Source organism: Pristiophorus japonicus, chromosome 21 (assembly GCF_044704955.1).
Source record: "Pristiophorus japonicus isolate sPriJap1 chromosome 21, sPriJap1.hap1, whole genome shotgun sequence".
Taxonomy (NCBI): Eukaryota; Metazoa; Chordata; class Chondrichthyes; family Pristiophoridae; genus Pristiophorus; species Pristiophorus japonicus.
This window is the reverse complement of record NC_091997.1, coordinates 77,644,253-77,662,927: the sequence shown is the minus strand read 5'-3', so window position 1 is coordinate 77,662,927 and position 18,675 is coordinate 77,644,253. Positions and strand designations below refer to the sequence as shown.

Sequence of the window (18,675 nt, the reverse complement as noted above, 5' to 3'; positions counted from 1 at the left end):
CAACAAAGCTACTGCCCACTGCAGACATAAAGTAGCATTTTACACCAGGTAAGCCAGCAGATAGTGAGGAAATTGCAGCCATCTTGTCATTTCAAAACCTAGTGGAACATGTATTTTGTCTGAGCCCTTAAAACAGATAGAACTATAACAAAATAATCTTCTCTATTCTTCACAGGCCTTTTCCCGTCCCTGTCTTTTGTAGTCTAGCCCTAACTCTATGTTCATGAGTTCTGCATGCGTCTGGGGAGAGGGGGGAAACGAGTGGATAGACTGCTCACTGGTTTTTAAGTCTGTCGGTCAGCATGCATCAATTAAATTATGGCCTCAAATATGTGTTTTCAGGAGATTCTATGCATGAGATAAAATCTATTCATCTGTTCTCTGGCAAATCAGAGGTTACCATTTTGTCATGAAATTGCTTGAAATCTGAAGGAAGCTGCTTCTGTTGGACTGCTTCAAGGCTTTGATAGCGTTAACATTTCCTCTGGCGGGGAAGTGCAGAACAAGGGGGCATAAGCTTAAAATTAGAGCTCGGCTGTTTAGGGTTGATGGCAGGAAGTACTCCTTCACACAAAGGGCACTGGAAGCCAGGAACTCTCTCCCACCAAAAAGCTGTTGAGGCTGGGGTCGATTGAAAAATTCAACACAGAGAGTGATAGATTTTTGTTAGGCAAGGGTATTAAGGGATATCGAACCAAGGCGGATAGATGGAGTTGAGAAACAGATCACCCATGAACGAATTGAATTGCGAAACAGGCTCAAGGGGCTGACTTACCTTTGTTGAAAATTCGTTCATGAGATGTGAGCGTTGCTGGCAAGGCCGGCATTTATTGCCCATCCCTAATTGCCCTCGAGAAGGTGCAGTCCGTGTGGTGAAGGTGCTCCCACGGAGCTGTTCGAGAGGGAGTTCCAGAATTTTGACCCAGCGACGATGAAGGAACGGCCGGATACATTTCCAAGTCCGAATGGTGTGTGACTTGGAGGGGAACGTGGAGGTGGTGGTGTTCCCATGCGCCTGCTGCCCTTGTCCTTCTAGGTGGTAGAGGTCACGGGTTTGGGAGGTATTGCTGAAGAAGCCTTGGCGAGTTGCTGCAGTGCATCTTGTGGATGGTGCACACTGCAGCCACGGTGCGCCGGTGGTGGAGGGAGTGACTGTTTAAGGTGGTGGATGGGGTGCCTATCAAGCGGGCTGCTTTGTCCTGGATGGTGTCGAGCTTTTTGAGTGTTGTTGGAGCTGCAGTCATCCAGGCAAGTGGAGAGTATTCCATCACACTCCTGACTTGACCTGCTCCTGTTCCTATGTTCGTTGACCTGCAAAATTGGGCAGGAGGGTTCTATTCTCCGCTCAGCTGGCACACTCTTGATGGAGAAGGTCGAGGTGTATTGCTTGAAGTATAATTGATGGCTGTTTAATGATCCCTCTAACTGTATGATGTGAAGAAGCCAGATGGTAAAATAAAGGAAGACATCTGTTTAGCCCAGTTCTAATGACACCCTGATTATGTAAATATAATGGAATTACTGCACTGTCAAAGTGCAATGCCTCGATTTCAAATTTCTCATCCTTGTTTACAAATCCCTCCATGGCCTTGCCCCTCCCTATACCCGGTACTTTCCTTTAGCCCCACAACCCCATATTTAAGAAAGGATATACTTGCTTTGGAGGCAGTTCAGAGAAGGTTCACTCGGTTGATTCTGGAGATGAGGGGGTTGACTTATGAGGAAAGGTTGAGTAGGTTGGGCCTCTACACATTGAAATTCAGAAGAATGAGAGGTGATCTTATCGAAACGCATAAGATTATGAAGGGGCTTGACAAGGTGGATGCAGAGAGGATGTTTCCACTGATAGGGGAGACTAAAACTAGGGAGCATAATCTTAAAATAAGGGGCCGCCCATTTAAAACTGAGATGAGGAGGAATTTCTTCTCTCAGAGGGTTGTAAATCTATGGAATTCGCTGCCTCAGAGAGCTGTGGAAGCTGGGACATTGAATAAATTTAAGACAGAGATAGACAGTTTCTTAACCGATAAGGGGATAAGGGATTAGGGGGAGCGGGCAGGGAAGTGGACCTGAGTCCATGAACGGATCAGCCATGATCGTATTAAATGGCGGAGCAGGTTCGAGGGGCCGCATGGCCTACTCTTGCTCCTATTTCTTATGTTCTTATATTTGTGTTCCTCTAATTCTGCCCCCTTGAGCATCCCTGTTTCTAATTGCTCATCCATCGGTGGCTGTGCCTTCTGTTGCCTGGGCCCCAAGCTCTGGAACTCCCTGCCTAAACCTCTCCGCCTCTCTTTCCTTCTTTAAGACGCTCCTTAAAACCTACCTCTTTGACCAAGCTTTTGGTCATTATGTCGAGATTTCTTATGTGGCTCGGTGTCAAGTTTATCTGTTTTGTCTTATAACACCGCTGTGAAGCACCTTGGGATATTATACTATGCTAAAGGCACTATATAAATAAAAGTAGTTGTTGTTGTTTTCCTTCCATTTAAATGGTGGGTTGCGTCCTGCCAGCTTTCGCAGCATAAATAATCTTTCCCTGCTTCAGCCCCAAGCTGCTATAATCTGTTCTTACTGCCTATCTACATCTGTTAACATATTGACAGACACGCCAAACCCCGTTCCATTTTCTGGCATTTAGTCAGGTGGAAAAGGGAAATCAATGCAGAATTAGGAAGAAGTATCTCTTTGGACTTTCAGGCACTTCTCTGCGGGGTTTCTATTGACTTCCTGCCGTATGTCCTCTGTTCTAATGTTCTCTGCAATATTTTGCTTTATTTCATCGTTGGCAGCTGGTAATTATTTTTTTTTAAATTACTTTCCAGAGCATCTCTATCGTGACATGTAATTATTATTAAATAAAGATCTTGAGTTCAAAGTTCCCAAGGTTTTTGCTAGTTGTTTCCAACTGCCTTTGCATCGCATAAGAATCATAGAACGGTTACAGCACAAAAGGAGGCCATTCAGCCCATCGAGCCCGTGCTGGCTCTCTGCAAGAGCACCTCAGCCAGTCCCACTCCCCCCCATCTTGGACAATGTGGACCATTTTCCATACCTCAGCAAGGGCAGACTTCGATGACGATGTCCAACACCGCCTCCAGTGTGCCAGCGCAGCCTTCGGTCGCCTGAGGAAGAAAGTGTTTGAAGACCAGGACTTCAAATCTGACACCAAGCTTATGGTCTACAGGGCAGTAGTGATACCTGACCTCCTGTATGGCTCAGAGACGTGGACCATATACAGCAGACACCTCAAAGCGCTGGAGAAGTACCACCAATGCTGCCTCTGCAAGATCCTGCAAATCCACTGGGAGGATAGATGCACCAACGTCCCTGTTCTCGCTCAGGCCAACATCCCTAGCATCGAAGCACTGACCACTGACCACACTCGACCAGCTCCGTTGGGCAGGCCACATCGTCTGCATGCCCGACACGAGACTCCCAAAGCAAGCGCTCTACTCAGCACTCCTACATGGCAAGCGAGCCCCAGGTGGGCAGAGGAAACATTCAAGGACACCCTCAAAGCCTCCTTGATAAAGTGCAGCATCCCCACCGTCACCTGGGAGTCCCTGGCCAAAGACCGGCCTAAGTGGAGGAAGTGCATCCGGGAAGGCGCTGAGCACCTTGAGTCTCGCCGCCGAGAGCGTGCAGATACCAAGCGCAGGCAGCAGAAGGAGCGTGCGGCAAACCAGACTCCTCACCCACCCTTTCCTCCAACCACTGCCTGTCCCACCTGTGACAGAATCTGTAATTCCTATATTGGACTGTACAGTCACCTAAGAACTCCCTCTTAGAGTGGAAGCAAGTCTTCCTCAATTCCGAGGGACTGCCAATGATGATGATGCCCTTTCCCCCGTAGCTGTGCTATTTAATTTCCTTCTGATACTCATCCAATTCCCTTTTGAAAGCCGTGATTTGAGTCTGCCTCCACCACCCTTTCAGGCAGTGCATTCCCGATCCTAACCACTCGCTGCGTAAAAAAGTTTTTCCTCATGTCGCCTTTGGTTCTTTTGCCAATCACCTTAAATCTGTGTCCTCTGGTTCTCGACCCTTCTGCCAATGGCAACAGTTTCTCTCTATCTACTCTGTCCAGACGATCGATGATTTTGAAAACGTCTACCAAATCTCCTCTCAACCTTCTCTGCTCCAAGGAGAACAACCCCGGATTCTCCAGTCTATCACAAGAGTGAAAGCTTCCTCACGTTTTGAGACACTTTTTTCACACGACTGCTGCTCTGCCACTGTTGGCTATGCTCGGCAATAAACTGTCTGGCTTACATTGTTTTGCCGGCAGTTGTAACCCATGCTAAAAGGAGGACTGCATTCAGTTTTGGGCACCGTGCCTCAGGAAGGATATATTGGTCTGAAGGGTTACATTATGAGGATAGGTTGCATAAACTTGAAAGAAAAAAAGAAAGACTTGCATTTATATAGCGCCTTTTATGACCGCCGGGTGTCTCAAAGCGCTTTACAGTCAATGAAGTGCTTTTTGGATTGTAGTCACTGTTGTAATGTAGGAAACGCGACAGCCAATTTGCGCACAGCAAGCTCCCATAAACAGCAATGTGATAATGACTAGATAATCTGTTTTTGTTATATTGGTTGAGAGATAAATATTGGCCAGGACTCCGGGGAGAACTCCCCTGTTCTTCGAAATAGTGCCATGGGATCTTTTACGTGCACCTGAGAGAGCAGACGGGGCCTTGGTTTAACGTCTCATTTGAAAGACGGCACCTCCGACAGTGCAGCACTCCCTCAGTACTGCACTGGAGTGTCAGCCTAGATTTATGTGCTCAAATGCCTGGAGTGGGACTTGAACCCACAACCTTCTGACTCAAGTGTGCTGCCCACTGAGCCACAGCTGACATCTTCATGTTCTTCCAAGTTCTAGTTCCCATTCACTTTGTGCCCCACAAGCCAAACGCTGGCCTCCAATTTCTCCTAGCTGTGTTTGCTCACAATTAAAGAGAATGCGAGAGATACCGAAACGAGAGGAGACAGTGTTAAGGTCAAACTAAAAGGAAAGAGGGAGACAAAAAGAAAGAGTCAGAGATAAACAGAGAGGCAACAACATCAATAAATGCGTAAGAGGCACACAGAGAGAGTTAAACAACTGGGGGAGCAACAGAAATTATTATGGAGGGGTGGCGGTGGGGGTTGGGGGGGTGGGATCGACACAATTAAAGTTATTGAGACACAAATTCTGCACCAGTAACTCCTGACTTTAAAACATGAACATGCCAGTACACACAGTGGAGTAAAACTTAGTGAAGGAATGTGATAATGTGCTTTTTGATGAAAATACCTCTTCAATAAACATGCCTATTTTTGGTCTTTACAGTAATGAAGCCATTGAAAAATGCTGACGTCAAAGAAGGTAAGTCTGACTGTTCTCAATCTTTCAGCATAGTTGTACGCTATGGTTTTCTTCGGCATGAAACTAGAACTCTACGTGAAGCCTGCTGGGCCAGGGCTACAAGCTTTGCCTGTATCGGTGGCTTAGGTTGATAAGAACATAAGAAATAGGAGCAGGAGTAGGCCATTCAGCCTCTCGAGCCTGCTCCGCCATTCAGTATCATGGCTGATCTGATCTTGGCCTCAACTCCACTTCCCTGCCCGCTCCCCATAACCCTCGACTCTCTTATCGTTCAGAAATCTGTCCATCTCCACCTTAAATATATTCAATGACCCAGCCTCCACAGCTCTCTGGGGCAGAGAATTCCACAGATTCACGACCCTCTGAGAGAAGGAATTCCTCCCCATCGTTTTAGATGGGCGATCCCTTTATTCTGAGACATGTGATGGACATACACAGAGAATGCGAGAGATACCAAAACAAGAGGAGACAACGTTAAGGTCAAACTAATGGAAAGAGGGAGACAAGCACATACCGTGGAGTCTGGGGGTCAACCTCCCAGGGTCAACTCCCTGATCCTGTCTGTCGTGTTTGAAGGGAGCACAGGAGAGAGACACGGCACCAACGCGACCGTAAGCACCCAGTGCCCCGTTCCTTTAGCGCGCGGCCACCCTCTGGGAGCCTGGTATCGGCGAATTTACCCGGGAAAGTTTAAATCGTGCTCCCGTTCATTTGCATCTATCTCGGGTTGGAGGGGGTGTACGAACGGGCCATGGTCTTCAGCTTTAGGATTTACCGCTCATCGAAGGGACGGCATTGATAGCAGCCCTCTCTGAACCTCCTGTCCCACAGGGCAAACCAGTGAACAGGGGCGGATTACATAGAAACATAGAAAATAGGTGCAGGAGTAGGCCCTTCGGCCCTTCGAGCCTGTACATTCATTCAATAAGATCATGGCTGATCATTCCCTCAGTACACCTTTCCTGCTTTCTCTCATTACCCCTTGATCACTTTAGCCATAAAGGCCATATCTAACTCCCTCTTGAATATATCCAATGAACTGGCATCAACAACTCTCTGCGGCAGGGAATTCCACAGGTTAACAAGTCTCTGAGTGAAGAAATTTCTCCTCATTTCAGTCCTAAATGGTCTACCCCTTATCCTAAGACTACGTCCCCTGGTTCTGGACTTCCCCAACATCGGGAACATTCTGCCCGCATCTAACCTGTCCCGTCCCGTCAGAATCCTATATGTTTCTATGAGATCCCCTCTCATCCTTCTAAACTCCAATGTGTATAAAGGCCCAGTTGATCCAGTCTCTCCTCATATGTCAGTCCTGCCATCCCGGGAATCAGTCTGGTGAACCTTCGCTACACTCCCTCAATAGCAAGAATGTCCTTCCTCAGATTAGGAGAGCAAAACTGAACACAATATTCCAGGTGAGGCCTCACCAAGGCCCTGTACAACTGCAGTAAGACCTCCCTGCTCCTATACTCAAATGCCATACCATTTGCCTTCTTCACCGCCTGCTGTACCTTTATGTCAACTTTGAATGACTGATAAACCATGACACCCAGTTCTCGTTGCACCTCCCCTATTCCGCCAGATATCTGCCGCCATTCAGATAATATTCTGTCTTCGTGTTTTTGCCCCCAAAGTGGATAATCTCACATTTATCCACATTATACTGCATCTGCCATGCATTTGCCCACGCACCTAACCTGTCCAAGTCACCCTGCAGCCTCTTAGCATCCCCCTCACAGCTCACACCGCCACCCAGTTTAGTGTCATCTGCAAACTTGCTGATATTACACTCAATTCCTTCATCTAAATCATTGATGTATATTGTAAAGAGCTGGGGTCCCAGCACTGAGCCCTGCGGCACTCCACTAGTCACTGCCTGCCATTCTGAAAAGGACCTGTTTATCCCGACTCTCTGCTTCCTTTCTGCCAACCAGTTCCCTATCCACGTCAGTACATTACCCCCAATATCATGTTATTTGATTTTGCACACCAATCTCTTGTGTGGGACCTTGTCAAAAGCCTTTTGTAAGTCCAAATACACCACATCCACTGGTCTCCCTTGTCCACTCTACTAGTTACATCTTCAAAAATTCCAGAAGATTTGTCAAGCATGATTTCCCCTTCATAAATCCATGCTGACTTGGACCGATCCTGTCACTGCTTTCCAAATGCGCTGCTATTTCATCCTTAATAATTGATTCCAACATTTTCCCCACTACTGATGTCAGGCTAACCAGTCTGTAATTACCTGCTTTCTCTCTCCCTACCTTTTTAAAAAGTGGTGTTACATTAGCTACCCTCCAGTCCATAGGAACTGACCCAGAGTCGATAGACTGTTAGAAAATGATCACCAATGCATCCACTATTTCCAGGACTACTTCCTTAAGTACTCTGGGGATTTATCGGCCTTCAATCCCATCAATTTCCCTAACACAATTTCCCGCCGAATAAGGATATCCTTCAGTTCCTCCTTCTCACTAGACCCACTGTCCCCTAGTACTTCCGGAAGGTTATTTGTGTCTTCCTTCATGAAGACACAACCAAAGTATTAGTTCAATTAGTCTGCCATTTCTTTGTTCCCCATTATAAATTCACCTGAATCCGACTGCAAGGGACCTACGTTTGTCTTCACTCATCTTTTTCTCTTCACATATCTATCTAGGCTTTTGCAGTCAGTTTTTATGTTCCCAGCAAGCTTCTTCTCGTACTCTATTTTCCTCCTCTTAATTAATCTCTTTGTCCTCCTCTGCTGAATTCTAAATTTCTCCCAGTCCTCAGGTTTGCTGCTTTTTCTGGCCAATTTATATGCCTCTTCCTTGGATTTAACACTATCCTTAATTTCCCTTGTTAGCCATGGTTGAGCCATCTTACCCATTTTATTTTTACTCCAGACAGGGATGTACAATTGCTGAAGTTCATTTTCATGTGATCTTTAAATGTTACATAAGAACATAAGAACATAAGAATTAGGAACAGGAGTAGGCCATCTAGCCCCTCAAGCCTGCTCCACCATTCAAAAAGATCATGGCTGATCTGGCCGTGGACTCAGCTCCACTTACCCGCCTGCTCCCCATAACCCTTAATTCCCTTATTGGTTAAAAATCTATCTATCTGTGATTTGAATACATTCAATGAACTAGCCTCAACTGCTTCCTTGGGCAGAGAATTCCACAGATTCACAACCCTCTGGGAGAAGAAATTCCTTCTCAACTCAGTTTTAAATTGGCTCCCCCGTATTTTGAGACTGTGCCCCCAAGTTCTAGTCTCCCCGACCAGTGGAAACAACCTCTCTGCCTCTATCTTGTCTATCCCTTTCATTATTTTAAATGTTTCTATAAGATCACCCCTCATCTTTCTGAACTCCAACGAGTAAAGACCCAGTCTACTCAATCTATCATCATAAGGTAACCCCCTCATCTCTGGAATCAGCCTAGTGAATCGTCTCTGTACCCCCTCCAAAGCTATAGTATATCCTTCCTTAAGTAAGGTGACTAAAATGGCATGCAGTACTCCAGGTGCGGCCTCACCAATACCCTGTACAGTTGCAGCAGGACCTCCCTGCTTTTGTACTCCATCCCTCTCGCAATGAAAGCTAACATTCCATTCGCCTTCCTGATTTCCTGCTGCACCTGCAAACTAACTTTTTGGGATTCATGCACAAGGACCCCCAGGTCCCTCTGCACCGCAGCATGTTGTAATTTCTCCCCATTTAAGTAATATTCCCTTTTACTGTTTTTTTTCCAAGGTGGATGACCTCACATTTTCCGACATTGTATTCCATCTGCCAAACCTTAGCCCATTCGCTTAAGCTATCTAAATCTCTTTGCAGCCTTTCTGTCTCCTCTACACAACCCGTTTTCCCACTAATCTTTGTGTCATCTGCAAATTTTGTTACACTACACTCTGTCCCCTCTTCCAGGACATCTATGTATATTGTAAACAGTTGTAGTCCCAGCACCGATCCCTGTGGCACACCACTAACCACCGATTTCCAACCTGAAAAGGACCCATTTATCCCGACACTCTGCTTTCTGTTAGCCAGTCAATTCTTGATGCATGCTAATACATTTCCTCTGACTCCACGTACCTTTATTTTCTGCAGTAACCTTTTGTGTGGCACCTTATCGAATGCCTTTTGGAAATCTAAATACACCACATCCATCGGTACACCTCTATCCACCATGCTCGTTATATCCTCAAAGAATTCCAGTAAATTAGTTAAACATGATTTCCCCTTCATGAATCCATGTTGCGTCTGCTTGATTGCACTATTCCTATCTAGATGTCCCGCTATTTCTTCCTTAATGATAGTTTCAAGCATTTTCCCCACTACAGATGTTAAACTAACTGGCCTATAGTTACCTGCCTTTTGTCTGCCCCCTTTTTTAAACAGAAGCATTACATTAGCTGCTTTCCAATCCGCTGGTACCTCCCCAGAGTCCAGAGAATTTTGGTAGATTATAACGAATGCATCTGCTATAACTTTCGCCATCTCTTTTAATACTCTGGGATGTATTTCATCAGGACCAGGGGACTTGTCTACCTTCAATCCCATTAGTCTGTCCAGCACTACCTCCCTAGTGATAGTGATTATCTCAAGGTCCTCCCTTCCCACATTCCCGTGACCAGCAATTTTTGGCATGGTTTTTGTGTCTTCCACTGTGAAAACCGAAGCAAAATAATTGTTTAAGGTCTCAGCCATTTCCACATTTCCTATTATTAAATCCCCCTTCTCATCTTCTAAGGGACCAACGTTTACTTTAGTCACTCTCTTCCATTTTATATATCGGTAAAAGCTTTTACTATCTGTTTTTATGTTTTGCGTAAGTTTACTTTCGTAATCTATCTTTCATTTCTTTATTGCTTTCTTAGTCATACTTTGCTGTCGTTTAAAATTTTCCCAATCTTCTAATTTCCCGCTAACCTTGGCCACCTTATACGCATTGGTTTTTAATTTGATTCTCCTTTATTTCCTTGGTTATCCACGGCTGGTTATCCCTTCTCTTACCGTCTTTCTTTTTCACTGGAATATATTTTTGTTGAGCACTATGAAAGAGCTCCTTAAACGTTCTCCACTGTTCCTCAATTGTGCCACCGTTTAGTCTGTGTTTCCAGTCTACTTTAGCCAACTCTGCCCTCATCCCACTGTAGTCCCCTTTGTTTAAGCATAGTACGCTCGTTTGAGACACGACTTCCTCAGCCTCAATCTGTATTACAAATTCAACCATACTGTGATCACTCATTCCGAGAGGATCTTTTACTCGGAGATCGTTTATTATTCCTGTCTCATTACACAGGACCAGATCTCAGATAGCTTGCTCCCTTGTAGGTTCTGTAACATACTGTTCTAAGAAACAATCCCGTATGCATTCTATGAATTCCTCCTTCAGGCTACCCCATGCGATTTGATTTGACCAATCGATATGTAGGTTAAAATCCCCCATGATTACTGCTGTTCCTTTTTCACATGCCTCTATTATTCCCTTGATTCTTGTCCACCCCACCGTGAAGTTATTATTTGAGGGCCTATAAACTACGCCCACCAGTGACTTTTTCCTCTTACTATCTCTAATCTCCACCCACAAATGATTCAATATTTTGTTCATTAGAGCCAATATCATCTCTCACAACTGCCTTGATATCATCCTTTATTAACAGAACTATCCCACCTCCTTTCCCTTCTTGTCTATCCTTCCGAATTGTCAGATACCCCTGTATGTTTAATTCCCAGTCTTGGCCACTCTGCAACCACGTTTCTGTAATGGCCACCAAATCATACCCATTTGTAATGATTTGTGCCATCAACTCATTTACTTTATTTCCAATGCTGCGTGCGTTTAGGTAGAGTATTTTAATACAAGTTTTTAAACCATGATTTTTAGTTTTGACCCCTCCTGCAGCCCCTTTATATTCATAGATATTGTCCCTTCCTATCACCTTGTGGTTTACACTTGCCCCAGTGCTACTCTGCTCTGTTGCCTCCTGCCTTTTGCATTCTTTCTTGGGGTCCTGTTCATTTGCGCTCTCACCCACTCTTAATCGCTCAGAGCCCTCTCCTGAGTTCCGAATACTCCTCGCATTGAGGCACCAAGCTTTCAGGCTTGCCTTTTTATTACACTTTGACCCTTTAGAATTTTGCTGTACATTGGCCCTTTTTGTTTTTTGCCTTGGGTTTCTCTGCCCTCCACTTTTACTCATCTCCTTTCTGTCTTTTGCTTCTGTCTCCATTTTGTTTCCCTCTGTCTCCCTGCATTGGTTCCCATCCCCCTGCCATATTAGTTAAACTTAAACTCCTCCCCAACAGCACTAGCAAACACTCCCCCTCGGACATTGGTTCCGGTCCTGCCCAGGTGCAGACCGTCCGGTTTGTACTGGTCCCACCTCCCCCAGAACCGGTTCCAATGCCCCAGGAATTTGAATCCCTCCCTGCTGCACCACTGCTCAAGCCATGTATTCATCTGCGCTATCCTGCGATTCCTACTCTGACTAGCACATGGCACTGGTAGCAATCCCGAGATTACTACTTTTGAGGTCCTACTTTTTAATTTAGCTCCTAGCTCCTTAAATTAGTCTCGTAGGACCTCATCCCTTTTTTTTACCTATGTCGTTGTTACCAATGTGCACCACGACAACTGGCTGTTCTCCCTCCCTTTTTAGAATATCCTGCACCCGCTCCGAGACATCCTTGACCCTTGCACCAGGGAGGCAACATACCATCCTGGAGTCTCGGTTGCGGCTGCAGAAAAACCTATCTATTCCCCTTACAATTGAATCCCCTATCACTGTCGCTCTCCCACTCTTTTTCTTGCCCTCCCGTGACTTTTTCCCCTTACTCTCACTAATTTCCACCCACAATGATTCAACATTTTGTTAACTGAGCCAATATCATCTCTCACAACTGCCCTGATGTCATCCTTTATTAACAGAGCTACCACACCTCCTTTCCCTTCTTGCCTATCCTTCTGAATTGTCAGATACCCCTGTATGTTTAATTCCCAGTCTTGGCCACCCTGCAACCACGTTTCTGTAATGGCCACCAAATCATACCCATTTGTAATGATTTGTGCCATCAACTCATTTACTTTATTTCAAATGCTGCATGCGTTTAGGTAGAGTGTTATAATAATAGTTTTTAAACCATGATTTTTAGTTTTGACCCCTCCTGCAGCCCCTTTTTATTGCAACAGAGCCTGCCACGGTGCCATGAACTTGGCTGCTGCTGCCCTCCCCTGATGAGTCATCCCCCTCAACAGTACTCAAAGCAGTGTATCTGTTTTGCAGGGGGATGACCACAGGGGACCCCTGCACTACCTTCCTTGCACTGCTCTTCCTCTGGTCTTCCATTCCCTATCTGGCTGTGGACCCTTCACCTGCGATAAGACCAACTCGCTACACGTGCTACTCACGCCATTCTCAGCATCGTGGATGCTCCAGAGTGAATCCACCCTCAGCTCCAAATCCGCAACGCAGTCTGTCAGGAACTGGGGGCGGATACACTTCCCGCACACGTAGTCGTCAGGGACACCGGAAGTGTCCCTGAGTTCCCACATGGTACAGGAGGAGCATATCACATGACCGAGCTCTCCTGCCATGACTTAACCCTTAGATACACTTAATTTGGCAACAACAATATTAACAGGTTATTTACTAATATAAAAAAGTAAAAGAAAAGCTACTCACCAATCACCAGCCAATCACCCCTTTGGCTGTGACGTCACCCTTTGATTTCTTTCTACTTTTTTGCTTTTTCTCCCGGCTGGAGCTACACAAGCTGGGCCTTTATAGGCCTCTCCACGCACCTCGAGCTCCCGCCTCCGATCTGCCACCGCCTCTCGCAGCTGCTGGGCCTTTATAGGCCTCTCCACGCACCTCGAGCCATTGCCTAACTACCATCAACCATTTAACTATCATTTGCCAGTCTATCCTAGCCAATTCATGCCTCAAACCATTGAAGTTACCTTTCCTTATGCTCAGGACCCTAGTTTCTGAACTAACTGTGTCACTCTCCATCTTAATAATGAATTCTACCATGTTATGTTCACTCTTCCCCAAGGGGCCTTGCACAATAAGATTGCTAATTAGTCCTTTCTCATTACACATCACCCAGTCTAGGATGGCCAGCTCCCTAATTGGTTCCTCAACATATTGTTGTAGAAAACCATCCCTAATACACTCCAGGAAATCCTCCTCCACTGAACTGCTACCAGTTTGGTTAGCCCAATCAATATGTAGATTAAAGTCACCCATGATAACTGCTGTACCTTTATTGCATACATCCCTAATTTCTTGCTTGATGCTGTCCCAACCTCACTACTACTGTTTGGTGGTCTGTACACAACTTCCACTAGCGTTTTCTGCCCTTTGGTATTCCGTAGCTCCACCCATACCGATTCCACATCATCCAAGCTAATATCCTTTCTTACTATTGCATTAATTTCCTCTTTAACCAGCAATGCCACCCCGCCTCCTTTTCCTTTCTGTCTATCCTTCCTAAATGTTGAATACCCCTGGATGTTGAGTTCCCAGCCTTGGTCACCCTGGAGCTATGTCTCCGTGATGCCAATTACATCATAACCGTTAACTGCTATCTGCGCAGTTAATTCGTCTACCTTATTCCGAATACTCCTCGCATTGAGGCACAGTGCTTTCAGGCTTGTCTTTCTAACACACTTTGCCCCTTTAGAATTTTGCTGTAATGTGACCCTTTTTGCTTCCCTTAGGTTTCTCTGCCCTCCAATTTTACTTTTCTTCTTTCTATCTTTTGCTTCTGCCCTCATTCTACTTCCCTCTGCCTCCCTGCATAGGTTCCCATCCCCCTGCCATATTAGTTAAACTCCTCCCCAAAAGCACTAGCAAACACTCCCCCAAGGACATTGGTTCCTGTCCTGCCCAGGTGCAGACTGTCCGGTTTGTACTGGTCCCACCTCCCCCAGAACCGGTTCCAATGTCCCAGGAATTTGAATCCCTCCCTTCTGCACCACTCCTCAAGCCATGTATTCAGCTGAGCTAACCTGCGATTCCTACTCTGACCAGCACGTGGCACTGGTAGCAATCCTGAGATTACTACTTTTGAGGTCCTACTTTTTAATTTAGCTTCTAGCTCCCTAAATTCATTTCGTAGGACCTCATCCTGTTTTTTACCTATATCGTTGGTACCTATATGCACCACGACAACTGGCTGTTCACCCTCCCTTTTCATGATGCCCCAGGCCCACCAAATAAATGTAGGATAAAAATATAAGGCCTCCCAAATTGGCTGAATAAGAGAGGAAAAAGACAGAGGAAAATAGATTCACTTATTTATACCTATATACAGAAGTACCTATATACACTAATATACCTATATACACTAATGTACCAATATACAGTAAAGTACCTATATACATCATCATCATAGGCGGTCCCTCGAACGAGGATGACTTGCTTCCACAAGAGTTCACAGATGTTTCAATGAGGGACCTGATATTCTAGTCCTGAACTCCAATTGAAGGTGGAAGATGCCTGTGCGTGGATTACACTAATGCACCTATATACACTAATGTACCTGTATACAGAAGTACCTATATAGATTAATGTACCTGTATACAGAAGTACCTATGTACAGTAATGCACCTATATACACTAATGCACCTATATACACTAATGTACCGATATACAGAAGTACCTATGTACACTAATGCACTTGTATACAGAATAGAATATGTATTAGCTTGTCTTATTTCACATGTTATTGAGAGAAATTTGTATATATGTATAGGAGTCTAGTACAGGTATTGCAATGTTACCAGAACCAGAATATGTACCTGCTTGATGCAGAATATATGCTTTCATTGTTGAATACACACCGGCCTATGTTTTCAGAATCAGAATCATATATGTAATGTAATGAACATGAACAAGCATAACTACAGGCCCATTTGGATCACTTTGCCCCCAGCCCATCAGGCCCTGAATCCGGCCCTGCTAGTGAATGAGAAACTTGTGCCGAAAGACTTGCGTTGTCTGCTGACTAATGGGTTAAATAAAATGATTGATTCAGTTGTCTGGGACCAGTGCACAGTAAAAGCCAGAATTCCTGGCACGGCCAGGAAAATAAGCCTTTACATTGCAGGATGTAAAGACCTGAAGCAGATTGAAGATCTTGGCAGTTCCTCATGTTTTAATCTGCTCGATGTCCCGATTGAAGGTACAATAATTCAGTGTTCTTCCATTATGAGTTTGCAAAATGAGATTTTGCCACCAGCACTGTATGTTTCCTTTGATGAAAGCAACTTAACTTCTGTACTTGGAATCAGTCGGTTCAGGGGAATGCACACGGTTTATGTTAATGGGCCTGCCTTGATTAACAGAAACTAAATTGCTGATTGTTTGATTGAGCAGTGAGTCTGGTTGATGGAGAGGTAGAGAAATAAAAATTCTGACATACCAGCAGTTTAGTTGGGCTCTTTTCCAGTTTGTTGATGCTGTGTCTAAAATGATAGGTAACTGGGATTGAGTTGGAAGTCTATAATTCAGTTGAGGAGCTTTGATGGTACCATGAGAACAAAGTCCTTTCATTAATTCACTAATGTCCTTTAGGGAAGGAAATCTGCTGTATTTACCTGGTCTGGCCTATATGTGACTCCAGACCCACAGCAATGTGGTTGACTCTTAACTGCCCTCTGAAATGGCCGAGCGAGACACTCGGTTGTAACAAACCCGCTACGGCAAACAATAATAAGAATAAAACCAGACGGGCCACCCGGCATATCGACCTCGGCACTGGCTTCAGACACGACAATGGCACACCTAGCCCAGTCAACCCTGCAAAGTCCTTCTTGCCAACATCTAGGGGCTTGTGCCAAAACTATGCATGAACGACATCACCTTCAAGTTCCCCTCCAAGTCACACACCATCCTGACTTGGAAATATAGCGGCCGTTCCTTCATCGTCACTGGGTCACAATCCAGGAACTCCCTCCCTAACAGCACTGTGGGAGCACCTTCACCACACGGACTGCAGCGGTTCAAGAAGGCGGCTCACCACCACCTTCTCAAGGGACAATTAGGGATGGGCAATAAATGCCGGCCTTGCCAGCGACGCCCACATTCCAGGAACTAATTATATTTTAAAAGCTTGGAATTTTTCAAGCACTATCAGATCCTTGACACTGTGGTGATGTCACTAGGATCTAAGTAAGGTATAATGGTAGCTGTGTGAAATTTTCATAATAAGAATAATTTTACAAAATGGTAGATTTGCACCAAGCTCCTTGCCGGCAGTCAATATCAGAACTTTAGGTGCACATTCTTCACCTTTTTAACAATTAATTTTCTCGATGTGGGTGTCATTGGCAAGGCTGGCATTTATTGCCCATCCCTAGTTGCCCTTGCAAAGGTGGTGGTGAGCCGCCGCCTTGAACCGCTGCAGTCCATGTGGTGAAGGTGTTCCCACAGTGCTGTTCGGGAGCGAGTTCCAAGTTTTTGATCCAGTAATGGTGAAGGAACGGCCGATATATTTCCAAGTGCGTGACTTGGCGGTGGTGGAGTTCCCGTGTGCCTGCTGCCCTTGTCCTTCTAGGTGGTGGTTGACGCAGGTTTGCAAGGTGCCTTTGATGCCTCAGCGAGTTGCTGTAGCTAGGACTTGCTACAGCCACGGTGTGCCGGTGGTGAAGGAGTGCATGTTTAAGCTGGTGGATGGGGTGCCAATCAAGCGGGCTGCTTTGTCCTGCATGGTGTCGAATTTCTCGAATGTAGTTCTAGCTGCACCCATCCAGACAAGTGGAAACTTTTCCATCATGGTCCTGACTTGTGCCTTGAAGGTGGTGGAGAGTCTTTGGGGGAGTAGGGATGTGAGACACTTGCTGCACCATCCCTAGACTCTGAGCTGCTCCAGTAGCCACGGCATTAATGTGGCTGGTCAATTCGCAATACACCATCCAGATCAAGGTCATCTTCAGCGATCAGGTAATGTATTTAGGGAGGGCTACCAAGGCAAGGGAAACAACTTCTTCTTACGCAATCCCCCGGAGTCGAGGATGACTTGCTTCCACACGAACAATGAGTTCTAAGGTGACTGATGAGACCAATGCGGGATCTACAGTCTCTGTCGCAGGTGGGGTTAGATGGTGATTGGAGGGACGGGTGGGTGGGGGGGGGGGGGGCTTGGGTTGTCGTACGCTCCTTCCGCTGTTTGCGCTTCGCTTCCGCGTGCTCCCGGCGAAGGGACTCGAAGTGTTCTGCGCCTTCTCGGATGCTTCTCCTCCACTTTGAGCCAGGGATGTCTTGGGGCAGGGATTCCCAAGAGTCGGTGGGAATGTTACATTTTTTTCAAGAAGGCTTTGAAGGTGTCCTTGAAGCATTTTCTCTGCCCTCCTGGGGCTCGCCTGCCATGACGGAGCTCGGAGTAGAGCGCTTGTTTCGGGAGCCTTGTATCGGGCATGCGGACAATGTTGGCCCATTGCAAGGAATTCAAAAGATGTCTCTGTCCAGAACATGAATACAACAGGGCAATATACAGCTGTGCAAAGGAGATTCATAAAGGTAGCAACGGCATTATTTTTGCATGGAGGAACGGGGAGTGATTAGAAGCGTTACTAGTCCTTAAGGACTCATTGCCCTCCCTCACATCAGTCATGCTAGCTTTGGACATCTCAAGGGCAGTAAGACTATAATGCGATCCCAAATAATTGTGCTGCTATAGTGTCAGTATTTGTTATGAACTCATGGCATTGGAGCAACATGTGTAGTTTTTCATCTGCTACTGATTAACGAGGATCTAGGCTCCTAGTAACATTTGTAATGATAGGCATGTGATAACAGATTTGTAATAATGAAGTTCTACTGAATTGCATGCTCGTCAAGATCCCAGATGCATCGATCCAAAATTCCAATCCAGTATTCTTGCTACTTAATGGTCAGTATCAGTACTTCCCATTATAGAGTTGACTTGCAAAAGCAATTGAGATTCTATCAGGAAGTCTGTGCCCACAGAACCAGCAGAATAAATCAGTAGTAATGGCAACTTCCAGGCATTCTTCAACCAGTGTGATAGTACTTCATTTCTCAACTGTCCCGGACGTACTCATGAGCTATGCGTCTTTCAGACTTCTGATAGAATTGCTTTAATTCTCTGCCACAAGTCAGCTTCTGTTCAGGCTAGGGGATTGTGAATGAAGAAAACCAGGTTTATATTCTGCTAATCGCCAGGCTTGTACGGGAAAGGATGTAAGGTCAGTAAACTGAGGTGGATCTGAATTAGAATCTCACTTCACTGCATTGGAGGCATTTTAAACAGAAGTACAGGTTGAACCTCCCTT

The 18,675-nt window shown here is 45.5% G+C and overlaps 1 protein-coding gene across 3 annotated transcripts in view; it reads left to right on the top strand.

Moving 5' to 3' along the window:
• Positions 1-18,675, top strand: part of cd276 (CD276 molecule) — a 381,432-nt gene that overhangs the window by 315,644 nt on the left and 47,113 nt on the right. For all 3 annotated transcript variants that reach the window (XR_011588279.1, XM_070865080.1, XM_070865078.1), the window contains exon 7: positions 5,339-5,374. Coding sequence is in view for 2 of the 3 variants with exons in the window: in XM_070865080.1 (XP_070721181.1) it covers positions 5,339-5,374 (36 nt within the window). In the remaining variant the exon portion in view is untranslated. The remainder of the gene's footprint in view (positions 1-5,338; positions 5,375-18,675) is intronic.